Source organism: Mastigoproctus giganteus, chromosome 10 (assembly GCF_048544385.1).
Source record: "Mastigoproctus giganteus isolate SK-2022 chromosome 10, ASM4854438v1, whole genome shotgun sequence".
In the NCBI taxonomy this organism is placed as follows: Eukaryota; Metazoa; Arthropoda; class Arachnida; order Uropygi; family Thelyphonidae; genus Mastigoproctus; species Mastigoproctus giganteus.
Window position 1 is genome coordinate 181,837,236 of NC_143584.1, and position 16,089 is coordinate 181,853,324.

General features: G+C 35.6%; 2 protein-coding genes across 2 annotated transcripts in view; both read left to right on the forward strand.

The window, feature by feature from the left end:
* Positions 1 to 4,100, forward strand: part of LOC150079594 (uncharacterized) — a 10,947-nt gene extending 6,847 nt beyond the window's left edge. Inside the window, exon 4 of the mRNA XM_090383133.1 lies at positions 3,944 to 4,100. Within this exon, the coding sequence (XP_090239259.1) occupies positions 3,944 to 4,100 (157 nt within the window). The remainder of the gene's footprint in view (positions 1 to 3,943) is intronic.
* A 2,473-nt stretch (positions 4,101 to 6,573) lies between these two features.
* LOC150079595 (serine/threonine-protein kinase Nek10-like) overlaps positions 6,574 to 16,089 on the forward strand; it is a 165,562-nt gene continuing 156,046 nt past the window's right edge. The window contains exons 1-3 of the mRNA XM_090382698.1: positions 6,574 to 6,649; positions 12,276 to 12,343; positions 13,791 to 13,870. The gene's annotated coding sequence lies outside the window, so the exon portion shown is untranslated. The remainder of the gene's footprint in view (positions 6,650 to 12,275; positions 12,344 to 13,790; positions 13,871 to 16,089) is intronic.

A 16,089-nucleotide genomic window follows, 5' to 3' on the forward strand; every position in this document is an offset into this window, starting at 1 on the left:
TGTTCAGTGTGTCCTCCATTTTGGTCAACAACAGTTTCCATTTGAAGAACAACATTTTCTACAGCAGAATGTAACATGTCAACTGGAATAACCAGCACATGACGTCTGATGCTGTCCTTCAGATCTGCCAGAGTTTGATATCCTTCCCGATACACCTGGTTCTTCAAAAAATCCCACAACCAGAAGTTGCATGGGATGAGGTCCGGTGATCGGGGTGGCCAAGATGTCTGAAAACAACGGCCGATGACCTGTTCATCTGTAAAGTGTTGCCTTAGCAATCTTTGGACACAACGGTGGATGCGGGGTGGTGCACCATCTTTCATGAATATGGTATCCTGAAGACACCCATGTTGTTGCAGCTCTGGTATTGCAAAATTTGCCAACATTTCATATCGCTGTCCAGTGATGGAACAGGTGCGGGGTCCAGTCGGTGTTACCTGATGAAAAAAATATGGGCCAATCATGAATGTGGCCATAAATCCACACCACACTGTCACCTTTGGAGAATGCAACAGGATCTCTTGGATAACTCGAGGGTTTTCTGTTGCCCAAATGCGACAGTTGTGCTTATTCACTTGTCCATTTAAGCAGAAGTGGGCTTCATCACTCCAAAGGGTGTTCCATGGCCAAGTGATATCCACTGTCATTTGTGCTAGAAACTGAAGAAGTGCATATGTGAAACGAATATGTGCATCACCATGCTTTAGCTGCTGTAGCATGTGCATCTTGTAAGAATAGTACCGCAACACCTGACGCATTACTAGCCTTACAGTGGAATATGGCATGTTCCCTTCACGAGAAACAGCTGGCACACTTGTGCTACCACATGGAGATTGACTTGATAAATCCACGACAGCCATAGCCACATCTTCAACATGAGTAGTCCACTCGTTTTCGACCTCTACCTGGTTGAACACCAAGATTGTCCTGTAACTTCAAATTTTGCAATCATTTTGTGGACAGCACAAACAGTCATAGGTCCATGTCTTATGCAACTGACCGGGCTAGCCAGGTGGGTAAAGTGCCTGCCTGGCAACCCAAAGGTCGCGGGTTCGATTCCCGCCTCGGGCTTGGATCAATGTACTGCAAAACCTTGGGAGGTGCATTGTGGCCACAGAAGCCTATGCGCCAACAACTACCAAAAAAAAAAAAAAAAAAAAAAAAAAATGTCTTATGCACTTCTGACACTGAAATTCTCTGATAGCCGCAGCTGCACTGTTGCTGTTCTGGTAGTACAGCTTCACTAATAGTGCCTTTTCCTGCAATGTTGTTGGCATTGCTGCTGTAGTGCAGGCAAACATCTACTGTACGATTTTGAAGAGACTGCTTTGCTTTTATACAGTACAGTAGAGCTGAGTAGTGGAGCTGTGGCAATAACTTATGATCATGCAAATAATGTAAGTTATTTGTATAATCATAACTAAGATAGTTACGTACCATACAATGACAAATTTTGTAACTAATTTTTTTTTCCAATAAATGGCAAGTGTTTTCTTTATTGTAACTGTTGTCCAAATTTATCTTCAGTATGAGCCTTAGAACTTGCTCCAGAGTCGTACGTTAATTTTAACAACCCTGTATATTGTTTTTTTATATGTACAGTAAACTCTCGATTTAATGGATTAATAGGGGAGAAGGGGAGTCCGTTAAGGCTGAAAGTCCATTAAATCGAATGTAACCGTGGGGGGGGGGCATTTTTTATTGTTCTTAATGTAAAAAAAAAAAAGCTATAATACAATATACAGTACTGTACAATATAAAATTATGTTGCAATTTGGCCTTTGATTTACGAATATCAGAAACAGTTTGTTTTTTTATGGCATAAATTTCACAAACACGTGCTACTGAGACGCCTTGTTCTAATTTCTGTGCCACATTTAAGTTCACACGCTTTCTTTTAACTCCTCTATCACTTGATGCCATTTCAAATTGTAAGGATTGCAAAAATATTTAATAAATAAAGTTGCAATTCAGAAATTACAGAAACACTCTGTATACAACCTGACCGCACGATTGCTTGAGATAGACTGAGACCGAAACAAAGTGAGTCAGTATGCCTGCAATTTAGTGTTCCGAGTCATGTTCAGCTCACAGGTAACTGCCTGCTCTTATCTGTAATCTGGGAAAACAGCTATTTGAACACATTTTCAGAAAGAATAAAAAACAATTTCCTGACTACAATTTCCTGAATTTGATTATAAAAATAAAAGTAGGTAATTATCAAAACAATAATGGAAATAGGTAATTATTATTAATTTTTAATTATTATTATTATTATTATTTCGTATGGCAAAAAATGAGGATACATTTGTAACAATGTCAAAAAATAAATAAATAAATTACAATAAGCCTAAAAACAATATTTACAGAAAAAAATTATAAGTAACATTTGATGAATTAAAATGTAATGTCCAGTTTATTCAGCCACTTAATAGCATCATCAGTAACACTATGTAGATCTTGGATGGAGCCTTCAAATCTCCTCTTTGGGCACTCCGAGATGACATGCTGGATGGTCTGGGGCACGTTGTCACAGTCGCAGAATGGGTTTTCAGTTTTTCCCCACTTATGCAGCCAAAACTTGCATCTTCCGTGATTTGTTCGGATTCTGTTCAGGGATGTCCATTCCTTTCTTGGTAAGTTGAAACCTGGAACAGCTCTGCATGGATCACTGACTAAGCCCAGGTGGTCGGGATTTGAAGTAGTCCAGTCTTTGCGCCAGGTCTGGTCAGCATTAAAATGTGACTTGATAAGTTTCTCGCCTAGCTTCCATGAGGGGTTCCTAGACTTCAATCTCTCCGGCTTCTGGGGGTTGCAATCCTGATGTATGGGCAAGTGAGGATTTCTTTGACATTTCTGCCATTCTTTCAGCAAGGCTATTTCTCTTCTTATATTTAATTAATAAATTTAATTTTTAATTAATAATAACATTGAAGTTTTGTATAACCTAAAAAAAAATAATATGATCGAGATTAATATATACATTACTGTATTATTATTTGTTCTGTCCGTTTTATCAGGGTCCGTCAAATCGACTGTTTTCTGTGTGTATGTATGTATATATATACAAAATATATAAAATGTAAGTTAAATTAAAGTAAGAAGGAAAAGCACTGTAAAAAGCAAAGCTATAAAAACAATGTTTAGAAATGGAAGAATTACCTCTATGATGTCTTGTAGAGCACTTCAGTGCTGATACTCTCTGTAGTTGAATAACTATACAAATAGATTAAATGTATTCCACTCCCTCATAGACAAAATCAATGATCCAATGCACCAAGGGATCAGAGACCTGTGGATCCCAAGCTTGACCCCAAAATACACTGAATCACCAACCTTAATCTTTGAGCGAGAGAATACAATATGTCCTTATTTTAAAAACAATTTAAATGCTTTGAAACCAAATAAATACATAGTGAATTTGCTTATTGGACCACCACTTTGCTTATTGGAGGCTTGAAGTGGTGAAACCCATGTTTAGTCTCTAGAGCAAAGTTTCCGGTGTTCTCCCCCCCCCATACTTCTCCTTCAACCCATGCACGGTACTAAGTACTATAGGTTTTGATATCTTTCGTGTTTGGGGTTTTCATAAAAAAAAAAAAAAAAAAAAAGAATACATACTTTTAATACTTTAAAAACTGATATTAAAACATAAAAAACATTAAGAATCCTCTGAAACTAAAGAATTTTGTTACTTCCCTGAAGCGGATGGAGGACCAGGGTCATGATTACAGGAAAGTGGAACCACGGGTATTGCAGAGGAATTTTATAGCATGGAGATTAGTTGCGATCCTGGTGCATGTGCGTGAAGGACCATGAATCTGAGATGGAGTAGGGGCGACGTACATTGACTGAATTTTGATGTAATTTAATTTCAGGCATCTCCGAAATTAAGTTTGGTGTAATCATGTTGGATGCTGAGAATTTTTGCTTCTTTGAACAGAAAGATGTGGCCTTCACTGACTGCATGGAATGCGAGTTCCGAAGCCGAGGAGCAGGATGAAAGGACAGATGTTGAATGTTGTCTCATTCTCATATTGAGTGTACAACGAGTGGATCCCTGGTATGAGGAGTTGCAATCCTTGCAAGACACATTGTAGACTAAGTAATTTAATGGGAATGTGAAAGAAGATTGGACTGCATGGTTTTATAGGGCAGCATGTAGTTTCGTTGTGGGTTTGGCTATGATTTTGAATTGTGTGTCTTTGAAAATACTATTTAGTTGTTTGAATCACTGTTCAATATACGGTAAAGCAATAAAATATATTTTTATGTTATTATTGTTGATAACAGGAGAGGTATTATGTAATCTGTTTTTTGCTTGTATCCTTATTTCGTTTATAATAGGGGGATAAACTCTATTTTGAAATCTGTTTTTTAGTGTTTGTATTTCTGTGTTTAGGGCTGATTCAGATGTTGAGTATTTGTAGGCATTAAGAAATTGATTAAGGAAAATGGATCTTTTATAGGTGAAGGGGTGGTAGCTGTTGTAATTTTTTTTTTTTTGGTAGTTGTTGACGCATAGGCTTCTGTGGCCATAATGCACCTCCCAAGGTTTTTGCAGTACTTTGATCCAAGCCCTTTGGGTTGCCAGGCAGGCACTTTACCCTCCCGGTTAGCCCGGGTCGACCCAGCTGTTGTAATGAAGAAGCATTTCAGTGTTGGTGGCCTTTCTATATATGCTGAATTGAATTTTGTTCATAACCTGTGTGAGGGTGAAATTTAAAAAATGTAATGATTTTGTTTCAGTATTTTCGGATTCTAGAGTGAAGCTTAATCTTGCATGGATGTTATTAAAGTTTTGTAGGATGTCCTGTATGGTCCTTGCATCTGTGATGCAGAGTATGTCATCCAGATATCTACCATAGTAGGTGATCTGCGGAAGAAAGGGTGTTAAATGTATTGTTTCAATATTGGTAAGGTATATTTCTGCAAGTAAACCACTTAGATTTAACCTCATGGGTAGGCCATAAAACTGTTTGAAGACTTTACCTAGGAAGGTGATATATAATTGGCTTCAGTTAAAAGTTTTATCAGGTCAAATATAGCAGTAATCGGGAATTTTGTATGGTTAATTGGTAGCAAGTCTTTGTTGCATGTCCCAGACGATGTCCAGGATGTATGCGACATTCATGTCAGTATATAAAGAGGTGACATCTAGGGAAAATAGGTTGTCATTATCTTAAGTGTTTTATCTTTTAGGATTTAAATAGCGAATTGTAGTTTTTTATTCCAAAGTATGCTAGCTAAATTAGTGTGCAATTAAAATTAATTAATAAAGAAGGTTTTCGGGAGTGTTGCTCAAAAAGAAGTTATATTTTAGATAAAATAAGTGTGGGTGAGTGATAGGTTAAGATTTGGGACCTAAAGGTGGTTTTATTTTTTGGACTGTGAACTTTTTTAAAATGGCTATCATTATTATGTTCGGACATAGGAAAACATAGGAAATTTCAAGGTCATTAAATTTTTAAGGAACTATAATCAGTCACTGGGAATTCTTTGTAGAATAGTTGTGCTACCTGATAGCTTTGATGTAGAAGTTTTCAGGATACCAAATTGTATTTAAAAATACTCACGTGTTGCTGAGTTATACATTATTGGTATTTTCAAGGTCACAGTAATTCTACCGAGTCAGCCATTTGGATGTTTCCAGGAGATAAAAGAACTACAGCAGTGCCACCTGCTTGTTCAGTGGCGACTAGAAATTTGGCATAAATTGCATAAAATTATTAAATTGTGACATCATGAGGAAGCTTCATCACTGAATAAGAGCTACTCCATTTATATGGTTGCGGCAGGTTTAGTAGATCGGCAGCTTAAATCCCAAGCCCAGATAAATGGTGAGGGTTGACATCAGGAAGGCATCCGGTTGTAAAAACTATGCCAAAACCAATAGATGTGTTCCGGTTAAGAAGTTAATCCAACTAGAGGAGAAGAAGAGGATGTAAAGTGCAAATTGGGAACATTGAATGCCGACCCCATATAACGTGGGAAAAGGCGAAGACAAAGAAGGAGGAGGAGTTTTTTATTCCAAACTTTATAGTTTGTCTGAATGGTTTGACTATATTATATATATGGGAAGCTAACGCTGAGAATGCAGAATGTTTGTATGGGATGAATGGGGAAACCTGTCTTATGTAGTTTGACCTGGCCAAAAAGTGTGGGTATATCGTACGTCCTAGATTTTAATTGTTTTAACTGGGCCATCGTAATGTAATTGTTTTTTTGGCATGTTGTTAAAGTTTTATTATATTGGTTGGCTAATTAGTTGGTGGATGAGAATTGACATGAATCTGAGCAGTCTCCCTTCTACCATTCACATCCATTTTACTTTTAATTATCAGCTAAACATGTTTATTTGATGGATAACACTTAAAGATAACACCCAGTACTAAAAGGATGTAGATTAGAAAGAACAGTTACAGCTTAGTGTTTTCAGGAAAGTAAATTCTTAATTATTTTTCTTAAAATTTAAATAATAAAAATTCCACTTCTTTAAAAAATATATTTGATGTGTTATATATTTTTTAAAAACTCATTTTATTTCTGGCTTTTTGGACAATAATGCAGCTACTGCAAGATAAAATAGTCCTCCAACGTTTCTGGTTAGCAGAAGACTTGGTATTAGAACTTGGCAAACAGTTAATCAGTAAGTTATTTTTGAATCAGGATAATGCATACGATTTAAAATTTTTAAAAGCAAGTTTTTGTCTTTAAATAGCTAATATTGTACAGAATATAAATTTGCCTGTTATGGTATGTATAGTTAATTCATCTGAATTACAGTTGAACTAATTTCTAACATTCTCAGCTTTAAACGTAGTTTGAGTTCTGATGATCACAAATAAGAAGTAATTACTTTGCTTCAGTTACAGCATACACCAAAATGTCTTTCTTTTCTATAACATCCTACACTGTCTCAAACGGTTGTGGCACCTACAGCCAACTTTGGTTTGGTGCCCATGCCCTATTCCATTCATAAGCTGAAAAAGGGTTTTTCAATTCAAAAATAAAATATAAATATTTTGATATTATTTTTTGTTTATTTCATTTAGTTAATTTTATTAAAATCTTAAAATTAAAAATAATTTATTAATTTAAATTTAATAAAAAAGTTGCATTAACTTTACATATTCATTCAGTTTTCTTCTTCAAAGATTAACTTTTTTGAGACTTTAAAGAGCTGCAAATATTTGGATCATTTCATCCAGGCCTAAATCTTTGGAAATGGCATGTTCAGTTTATAAGGTTCCAGCCTATCAAACTGATTTTCTACTATCATGGAATGGAGGTAGATTTTGATTAACGTCATCTTTGAAACAACTTCCTTTAGAACTCGCCACTAATACTAGCAACATTACAAGGATTATCAGCACCACGAATATATTTGCTAATGTGTCATGAAATTGTGAAAAGCACGTGAATTGTGAGAATAACTGCCTTTGAAATGGTTTAACAAATATTTTAGTTCTTTAATAAATCAATAACAAATGACTTTTTGATCACCATTTATACACAGAATTTCTAAATTCATATTAGGATTGATCATTATGCTGTATGATCAGTTCAGATCTGTATTTCTATTACTGAATTGTGCTGTCTAAAAAATGTTGAAAATTGGATCATAAAATTTCCCTTTTCTGTCATTTGAACTTTGTCTTGGTGTTCAAGACAAAGCATTCTTCTTTTTCAGGATGAATTCTTGTTTGCTCATATTAAGGTTCAATTGGTTTTGGTTTGGTTTTTTTTTTTTTTTTTTTTTTTAGGAGCATTAGCAACTAAGGCCATATTGCTCTGGGAATATGCGGTGGTCATTCCCTTGACTTAAGGTTCAATTTCCAGTTCAGTTGCCAACTCTTTAATATTATCTAGAACAGTGTTTCCCAACCTTTTCTCAGATGCTTGAAGTTTGCCAACATATTTTCAACTATATTCTTGTAGTCTGGATCCTTGTTGTTCTCTAAGAAATTCTCAACATCAGACCTGAAGCTAATCCATGCCTGTTTTTCTCTTTTATTCATAGCTCCCTCAAAATCTGGGTCCCTCATAAGTTTGTGAATTTGAGGTCCAACAAAAATACCTTGTTTTACCTTCTCTTGAGTGGTCAATGGGGATTTAGCATAGTTGAAGCAGGGTCCTTCCTGAAGTAAAGCTTTCACTAACTGTTTTATCAAACCCAGTTTGATGTGCAAGGGTGGAAGGAGGACAGTTTTGGGGTCTACAAGTAGTTTATGAACTAGGTTCTTTGATCCAGGCAACAAACTGTCCCTCTGTGGCCAGACCTTGACATCACAGTGCTTACTCCTTGCACTACCGTCCCACTCACACAAAAAGCAAGGCATTTTTGTGTAGCCAAATTGCTGTCCAAGTAACATGCCTATTACTTTAAAGTCAGCACAGACCAGCCAACCATGTTATTTATACTTAATATTTGTCAACAACTTCTTTAAGTTCTCATATGCTTCTTTCAAATGCACAGCATGAGCTACTGGAATTGACCTATTTTTATTTTCATTGTGGAGCAACACACCTTTGAGACTCCTCTTTGATGAGGCAGTAAAAAGTCTTCACTATTTAGGATTGTAACTAATTCCTAAATAGTTTGTTAAATCATTCATATTACTGAAAAAAAACCATAGAATCATCCTCAGAAAAGTAGGGGCTAGTTCTCATTCCGTGTGTTTGTACCATGAGAAAAATGTCCCATGTGCCAGAAGATTTTTTGACTTAAGCGTAGAACTAAGAAGTTCTGTAGATTCCTTTTGTAAATATAAATCTCTTACCAGATCATTAAGGTTATGCTCTGAAAACAGTTGAGGGTGACTCAATGTCTCCGGGCATGTAGACTTCAGTTTCATCTTCAGAAGCTTCCCTTTCAGCACTCTCTGCTGCTACATTCTCCAATATAAATGGTGGCATGGAATTGGCAGGATATCTCCCTGTGAGGCTGGTCTAATAGCAGATGGAATATTAGGATACACAATGCCTTTCTAATTCTTTGCATTGTATCCCTATACATTAACTAAGCAAATCAACTAACACTCATCACAGTGGTTTGTAGATTCCGACCAATTCATGGAAATTGCATATGGCATTTGCTGGAGGACAACATAACGTTCACAAATATAACAAAATAAGTTCGGATTGTTCAAACATTTATGTGAAGACTCACACAAGTGTTTGAACTCACTTTTCAGCAGAAGTTTTACACGATATCCTCAAAAATAAACTGAGCTCACAGTGATAAACACTGATGAATAGAGCTCTCAAGGTCAAGAAACAGATAACTGAAGGCAATGTTGCTAACATGTGAAGATTTAGTTTACAAATTCCCAGCATTTACTGCTAACTTAATACATTCAATAATACAACTCACGTTATCCACTTAAGTGATTTGTAAAAAAAAAAAATGTTAGATGATAATAAAAAAATGAATAATAAAGGAAATTGTTATTAATTTTTTTATTAAAAAGTGCAATTATTATTGCATTTTTAATAAAAATTGTTATTTATTTTTTGTTATTCGATTGTTATTTATTTTTTATTAAAAAGTGCAAAGGGAATGTCAGTATAAAAAAAAACTGAGATAAAAACAGTTACTAGTTGATAAACATTGAAAACCATGTACAGTAGTGTTATTACTAGAGTCAAATTTCCTGTTCTGATTTTCTATTTGATTTATGCTATTGGAAACTATTTTTAATTTTCCTTTAAATTTTCTAAAATCATTTTGCACACACACACACACACACACACACACACACACACACACACACACACACACACACACACACACACACACACACACACACACACAGGCATCTCCGTAGCATGCAGCAGCAGTGCATAGCACACACTTCTTGATTAGACCAGGGTTTGAGCCCGTGCCCACCAAATACGGAGGATGCGGAAAGGTCAGGAAATGACCACCGCATATCCCTGGAGCAAAATGGCCTTAGTTGCTAATGCTCCTAAAAAAAACACACACACTAAAAGTATTCTCTCAAATTATTCTGACATTATTTTGCTGCTAGTGGTCTTGTGAACCACATAAAATTTACTAGTAGGCTATAAAAGCACACTTTAATGATCTTTTGGTCTCTGTCCATATAACTGGTTTTGAGCAAGTTAAAACTTACCCACTGTGTTTTTAGTTTAGTAAGGCAGAATAATTGGCAGTGGACTTCTTTGATTTTCAAGCCATAACACTAAAAATCTTTGATTTTTAATGTTATGGCACAAGGCTACAGGTAACTAGTTCCTTTATTAGCATTAGTAGAGGCATATGATGCAAGAAAGCAAGCTTATGCAGCATCAGCCAAAAAAATAAAAAAATAAAACCCTTCCATTTCACCCCTACGTTCGTTTGAAATACCTATCCAGCTGAGCCTTAAATTTATTTAGGCTATCAACTTCCACAACAAGGGATGGAAGTCTGTTCCACCAACCAACCAACTACCCGCTGGCTAAAGGAAAATTTCCGCACATCTGTTTTTCCTCAGTCTGAATTTATGCCCTCTCAGGTGATTATTCTGAGCAAGAGGAAGAATCCCATCGGCATTGAGCATGCTCAAACCATTCAAGGCTTTATACACCTCTATCAAATCACCTCGCTGGTGCCTAGTCTCCAGACACTGTAATTTGCAAAACTTAAGCCTTTCTTCGTAAGAGCAACCCTTTGTTCCATTCACTAATCTTGTTACCCTTCTCTGTACTCATTCCAGCAGCTCTACATCCTTCTTGAAATGAGGCCTCCAGACCTGTATACAGTACTCAAGGTGTGGCCTGATCATTGTCTTATACAAGGGAATAATCACCTCCTTATTCCTACAAGAAAAATTCCTGTATATCATTGACAAGACACCATGAGCTACTCTTGTAGCCTGTCTGCACTGCTCAGAGAACTTCATATCTGCCTGCACAATTACCCCCAGGTCCTTTTCATTCTCTACCACTGTCAGTGTAGTACCACAGAGTTGATACGTTTCTCTGGGATTGCTGTTTCCCATATGTAGTACTTTACATTTGTTAATGTTAAACTTCATTTGCCACCTCTCAGCCCATCTGCTCAACCTTTCCAGATCCTGTTGCAGCAGCAGCATAGCGTCAGTAGTGTCCTTAACAACCCTGCCAACCTTTGTATCGTCTGCAAACTTGGACATTAAGCTTGATATACCATCATCAATATCATTTATAAAAACAGAAAACAATAATGGACCCAAAACTGAACCCTGAGGGACTCCACTAATAACATTAGTCCACGATGAGCAGTGTCCATTGATTACCACTCTCTGGCTTCTCCCCCTCAATCATCCATAGCAGCAATTTGCCTCCAATGCCACACTGCTCCAATTTGTGCAGCAGTCTGCCCTGTACAACAGTATCAAAAGCCTTTCTAAGATCCAAATATATAATATCAAAGTTATTCCCTGCATCCAGTTCTTTTGTGACTGCATCATAGTATCCAATCAAATTGGTTAGGCAAGACTTTCCCCTAACAAAACCATGCTGTGTCCGAGGTATAACTGAAGTCTTGTCTACATGATCCTGCAATGCTTCTTTAATCAGTGCCTCCATTAATTTTCCTGGAACAGAAGTTAAACTAACAGGTCTATAATTACTTGTGTCAGCCTTTGATTCTCCTTTGTGAATTGGGGTCACATTTTCACATCTCCAGTCTATGGGTACTTCCCCTGAGTCCAAGGAAGTTCTCATAATTATGGATAAGGGTTTGCTTACTTCCTTTGCTGCCTCCTTTAATATAACTGGATAGATCCCATCCAACCCAGGTGCCTTTCTTGTGTTTATCTTCAACAATTTCTCCTCCACTTTACTCTCAGTTATTACAAGATTATCTAGCTTACTGCCAGAGTTGAATACACCTCTGGCATTCCCCTCGCTGAATAACTCCTCATGTGTGAATGTCGATGCAAAATATTCATTTAGTTTGTTAGCTACCTGAGCAGGATCATCGGCAGTTGAACCATCGATGTCAAGTTTATGTAAGCTCAATTTATCCCTCTATTAGCAACCTTGCTTGAGTATAATGAATTATTTCTAAATGTTTAAAGAAATTTTATTTATATAGCTGAAATCTTTTACATAGCATTAAAAATAGGAGAAAAATCAACTTGGATTGGTATGAGCTGAAATTCTAGGCACTGCATATATGATAGAATGAGTAGATACTTCATATAATGTAATTTGATTTTGAATTTCTAAGTTACTTGTCATTTTTATTTCTTAAGTTTCTTTTCCTTTACTTATCACTTGAGGTATCTGCCAAAAGTTAGCAAATTGTCAGCACCTGAGGCAATTTCTCTTGCAGAGAGGATTACATAAGGTAAAATTTTGATGTAGTTTTTCTTAAGCATTTTTATTGTGCATAAATTATTTTATATTTCAACTTTTTAAATGTTTAATAAACAATATTTATAATGCAAGAGGAAAAAGAAAGAAAGTATATGTTATAAATGAAAATGGGCCTGTAGTACTTGATTCCACGGTTTGAGATATTTATAATAATACAGCACATCCAGTAGAGACAATAACTAGATTTTTAATAACTAAGATTAATTCGTAGCTTTCACGGTAAACGAACCCCTTCATCAGCAAGTGAATAAACACGCGCAGGATACTAACAAAATACAGACGTTAGAGATAGAATAAAAATAAATACTAAATGAGTCATGCGTGCTCAGATGTGCACATGGTCGTGAGATTGTGCAAACATTATTCACTAGATCGGTGTTCATTGTTGGTGCACAAACATGTATGGGATAGCTGCCAGCATTTCTCGAGTTTCAAAACTGTTGATTCAAAGATGGGGGGTAGCCTTGTATCCTTACAGTGATTTAAGGCTTTTGGACAGCTCAATATATTTGATTCTAGCCAAAGGCGGTGACGGTAGTGCTGGGATTGGTCGATCACCTCACAATCATGTCTGGTGTTAAGGTCATGATGGATTGACCAGAAATGTTCCGCGATTGCCGAGTGTCAGTGTCAATAGGCAAATCGATCTGTCATGAAGGCATCTTGAGGCATCTTCTGCTCTTCAATTTTTGCAAATTTTCTTTTAATGATAGCTGATAAATCTAATCCTTAAGAAACCTCAGAGGTAAAAATCCAGTGGTGTGAGGTGTGGAGATTGTCCTGGGCATGGAGCCTGAATACTTCATCCCATTCATTAATTTGGAGTAAGCTCATATCCACAAATTCAGAGATGTGATGAGAGAAAAGAATGGGATGCCATTTTGTTGGTGTATAAAATGATGATCTGAGTTATTCAGTAATCTTTAGTTTAAAAAAAAAAAAAAATTCTAATATGTCAAAACACAGAACCCTGGTAATGGTTTTTTCCACAAAAATTAAAAGTGGACTGTAAACCTTAATCCTTCACACAGTAGGCTGAGCTACTGGGTGCAGTAGCCGTTTGTATACTGCTTAATTTATGACAGTTTCTGTTACTAGAGAAGCTTTCATACCAGTTCCCTTGGCAACTGCAACAAATTTTGACAGGTATTATCAAAATATTGGAAAACAGGTCTTGAGCTTCGAGTTGCATATCACAAAACTTTCTAGCGATGACCAACAAACATTTTATTAAGTAATAAAATATTTCACAAAGTTTTGTGAAACATTTTATTACTTATTCTGCTTATTCTCATAGAGTTGCCATATATGTCATAATTTTATTATGGAATATTTTTTAAAAAATTATTTCTGCAAGGTTCAATCCTTTTTAGAATAAGTATTCCTAATGCTTTGTTGCACTGTTTTCTCCCTTTTAGTCACTTTGCCAGATACTGTCTGTCTGTGATATTGATGTCATCCATAGTGCTCTATATTGCCTTATAAGTCTTGCTGAAGAGTAAGTATTCTTACCATTTAGTCAGATATATAAACAATTGTAGCTGCCATTCTTAATGCTGTATGTTAATTGAGTAGTTAACTTAGATTGTTACTAGTTGTTGGCTGATTATTAAGTGTTTATTTTATTTTATTTTATTTTATTTTTTTGTTAGTTATTGACACATCTGCTCCTGTGGGCATAATGCACCTCCCAAAGTTTTTTCATTTTACTCTGATCCAAGCCTGAGGTGGGATTCGAACCTGCGACCTTTGGGTTGCCAGGCAGGCACTTTACCCACCCGGCTAGCCCGGTCGGCGATTATTAAGTGTAATCAATTATTGATTGATTAAACCAATTATGGATGAAAATTTTGGTATTTTAAAGAAATCAGTGTTTGCAAATGACGTAACTTTTTTCTTTTTTTTTTTAAATTTAAAGTGAAATTTAGTAGTGGGTATGATTGGCAGGAGATTATCTGGAAGAATAAAGCACTTATAAAAGTGTTGTCATATAATAGAGCTATTTATAGTCTTCATTTTATTGTTAAAAAAAAAATAGACTGTATTTAAGCATTCTATATGGAATTATAAGTGTACAATTCTAAAGAATTGTACACTGGAAGTATGAAAACTGATCCCATTATACAGTAGAAGCCATCTTAACCAACCTCCAGCTTGCCAGATGAACTGATGTTCTCCCTTCCCTCTTTAGAACATACCACCTGACGCCTACTAACTGTATTGAACAAAAGTTAAGCATTCTATATGGATAGTGGAACTAGCTTTATAAAGAGATGTACACTGGAAGTTTGGAACCAGATCCTGTTATACAGTAGAAGCCCTATTAACCAACTTGCAAGATTAATTGATATTCTCCCTTCTATCTTTAAAACTGTCTGGTGCCTACTAGTTTCAAGCACACTAGACCAGTGCCCATGGCATTCTGCAGTGTTCTGTGGGCATTGGTGCAGTATGCTTGTAGCTAGTAGGCATAATGTAATACACTATGCTTGTCTGTTGAGTTGTATGCTTCCTGAGAGGTCAGTCATGTTTTTGTTCCAAACCATGTTTGCACCAGTAAAATTATTTGTTATTGTAATTTAATTGAATATTATCTAAATTAATGAAATATAGATAAGAAAAGAAAGTTTTATTCTATGAAAATTAAGGTGGATGCTCTGGAAAGACTTAATAAAGGTGAGTCTTTAAAAAGATTTGCTGTTGAATTAGGTGTTGTTGAAACAATTGAAAAGATTGGAAAAAAATCATAAAAAGAAGGATTTGCACTCACTTTGTTTCACAAGTGTCATTAAGTTCTTGCTCCAGCTTAAAAAAAAACAAAATTAGAGATATCAGACAATGCATTATGGCTATAGTTTATGCAAGAAAGACAATCCAGAACTCCAGTCAATAGATACATAAAAGCAGAATCAATTGCTTTAGTCTTATATCAAAAGATTGATAGTGCAGAAATTTTTTACAGCAAATGACAGATAGATTGGATGTTAGAAAAAATGTCATAGTATTAGCTGTATGGTGCAAGGAAGACATAGGCTTTTGCCACATCAGCCAAAATAATATATTATTTTATATTTTTATTATATTATTTTTATATATTTTTATAGTAAAATATATTATTTTATTATAAAAAATAATAAAATAAATAAAAAATTATAATAAAATTAAGTAAAGAATAATCAACAATAATAATCAAATAGTAATAAATAAATAAAAAATAATAAAAATATAAAGGAAGATGTAAAAAATAAAAGAAGATATATAAAAAGTAGATAAGAAAATAGACTAATTATGTCCTTCCCTCCTCACAGGTGATTATCCAGTTGACCTTTGAATTTCTTCAATCTGTGAACTCTATCTGTGAATTTCTTCTATCTGGGAATTCATATTAGCATTAGCATTAGCATTAGTAGAGGCATTTGATGCAAGAAAGCAAGCTTATGCAGCATCAGCCAAAAAAAAAAAAAAAAAAACCCACTTCCACTTCACCCCTCTGTTCGTTCAAAATACCTGTCCAGCTGAGCCTTAAACTTATTTAGGCTATCAACCTCCACCACAAGGGATGGCAGTCTGTTCCACCAACCAACCACCCGCTGGCTAAAGGCAAATTTCCGCACGTCTATCCTACATCTGTCTTTCCTCAATTTGAATTTATGCCCTCTCAGGTGATTTTTCTGAGCTAGAGGAAGAATCCCATCAGCATTGAGCATGCTTAAACCA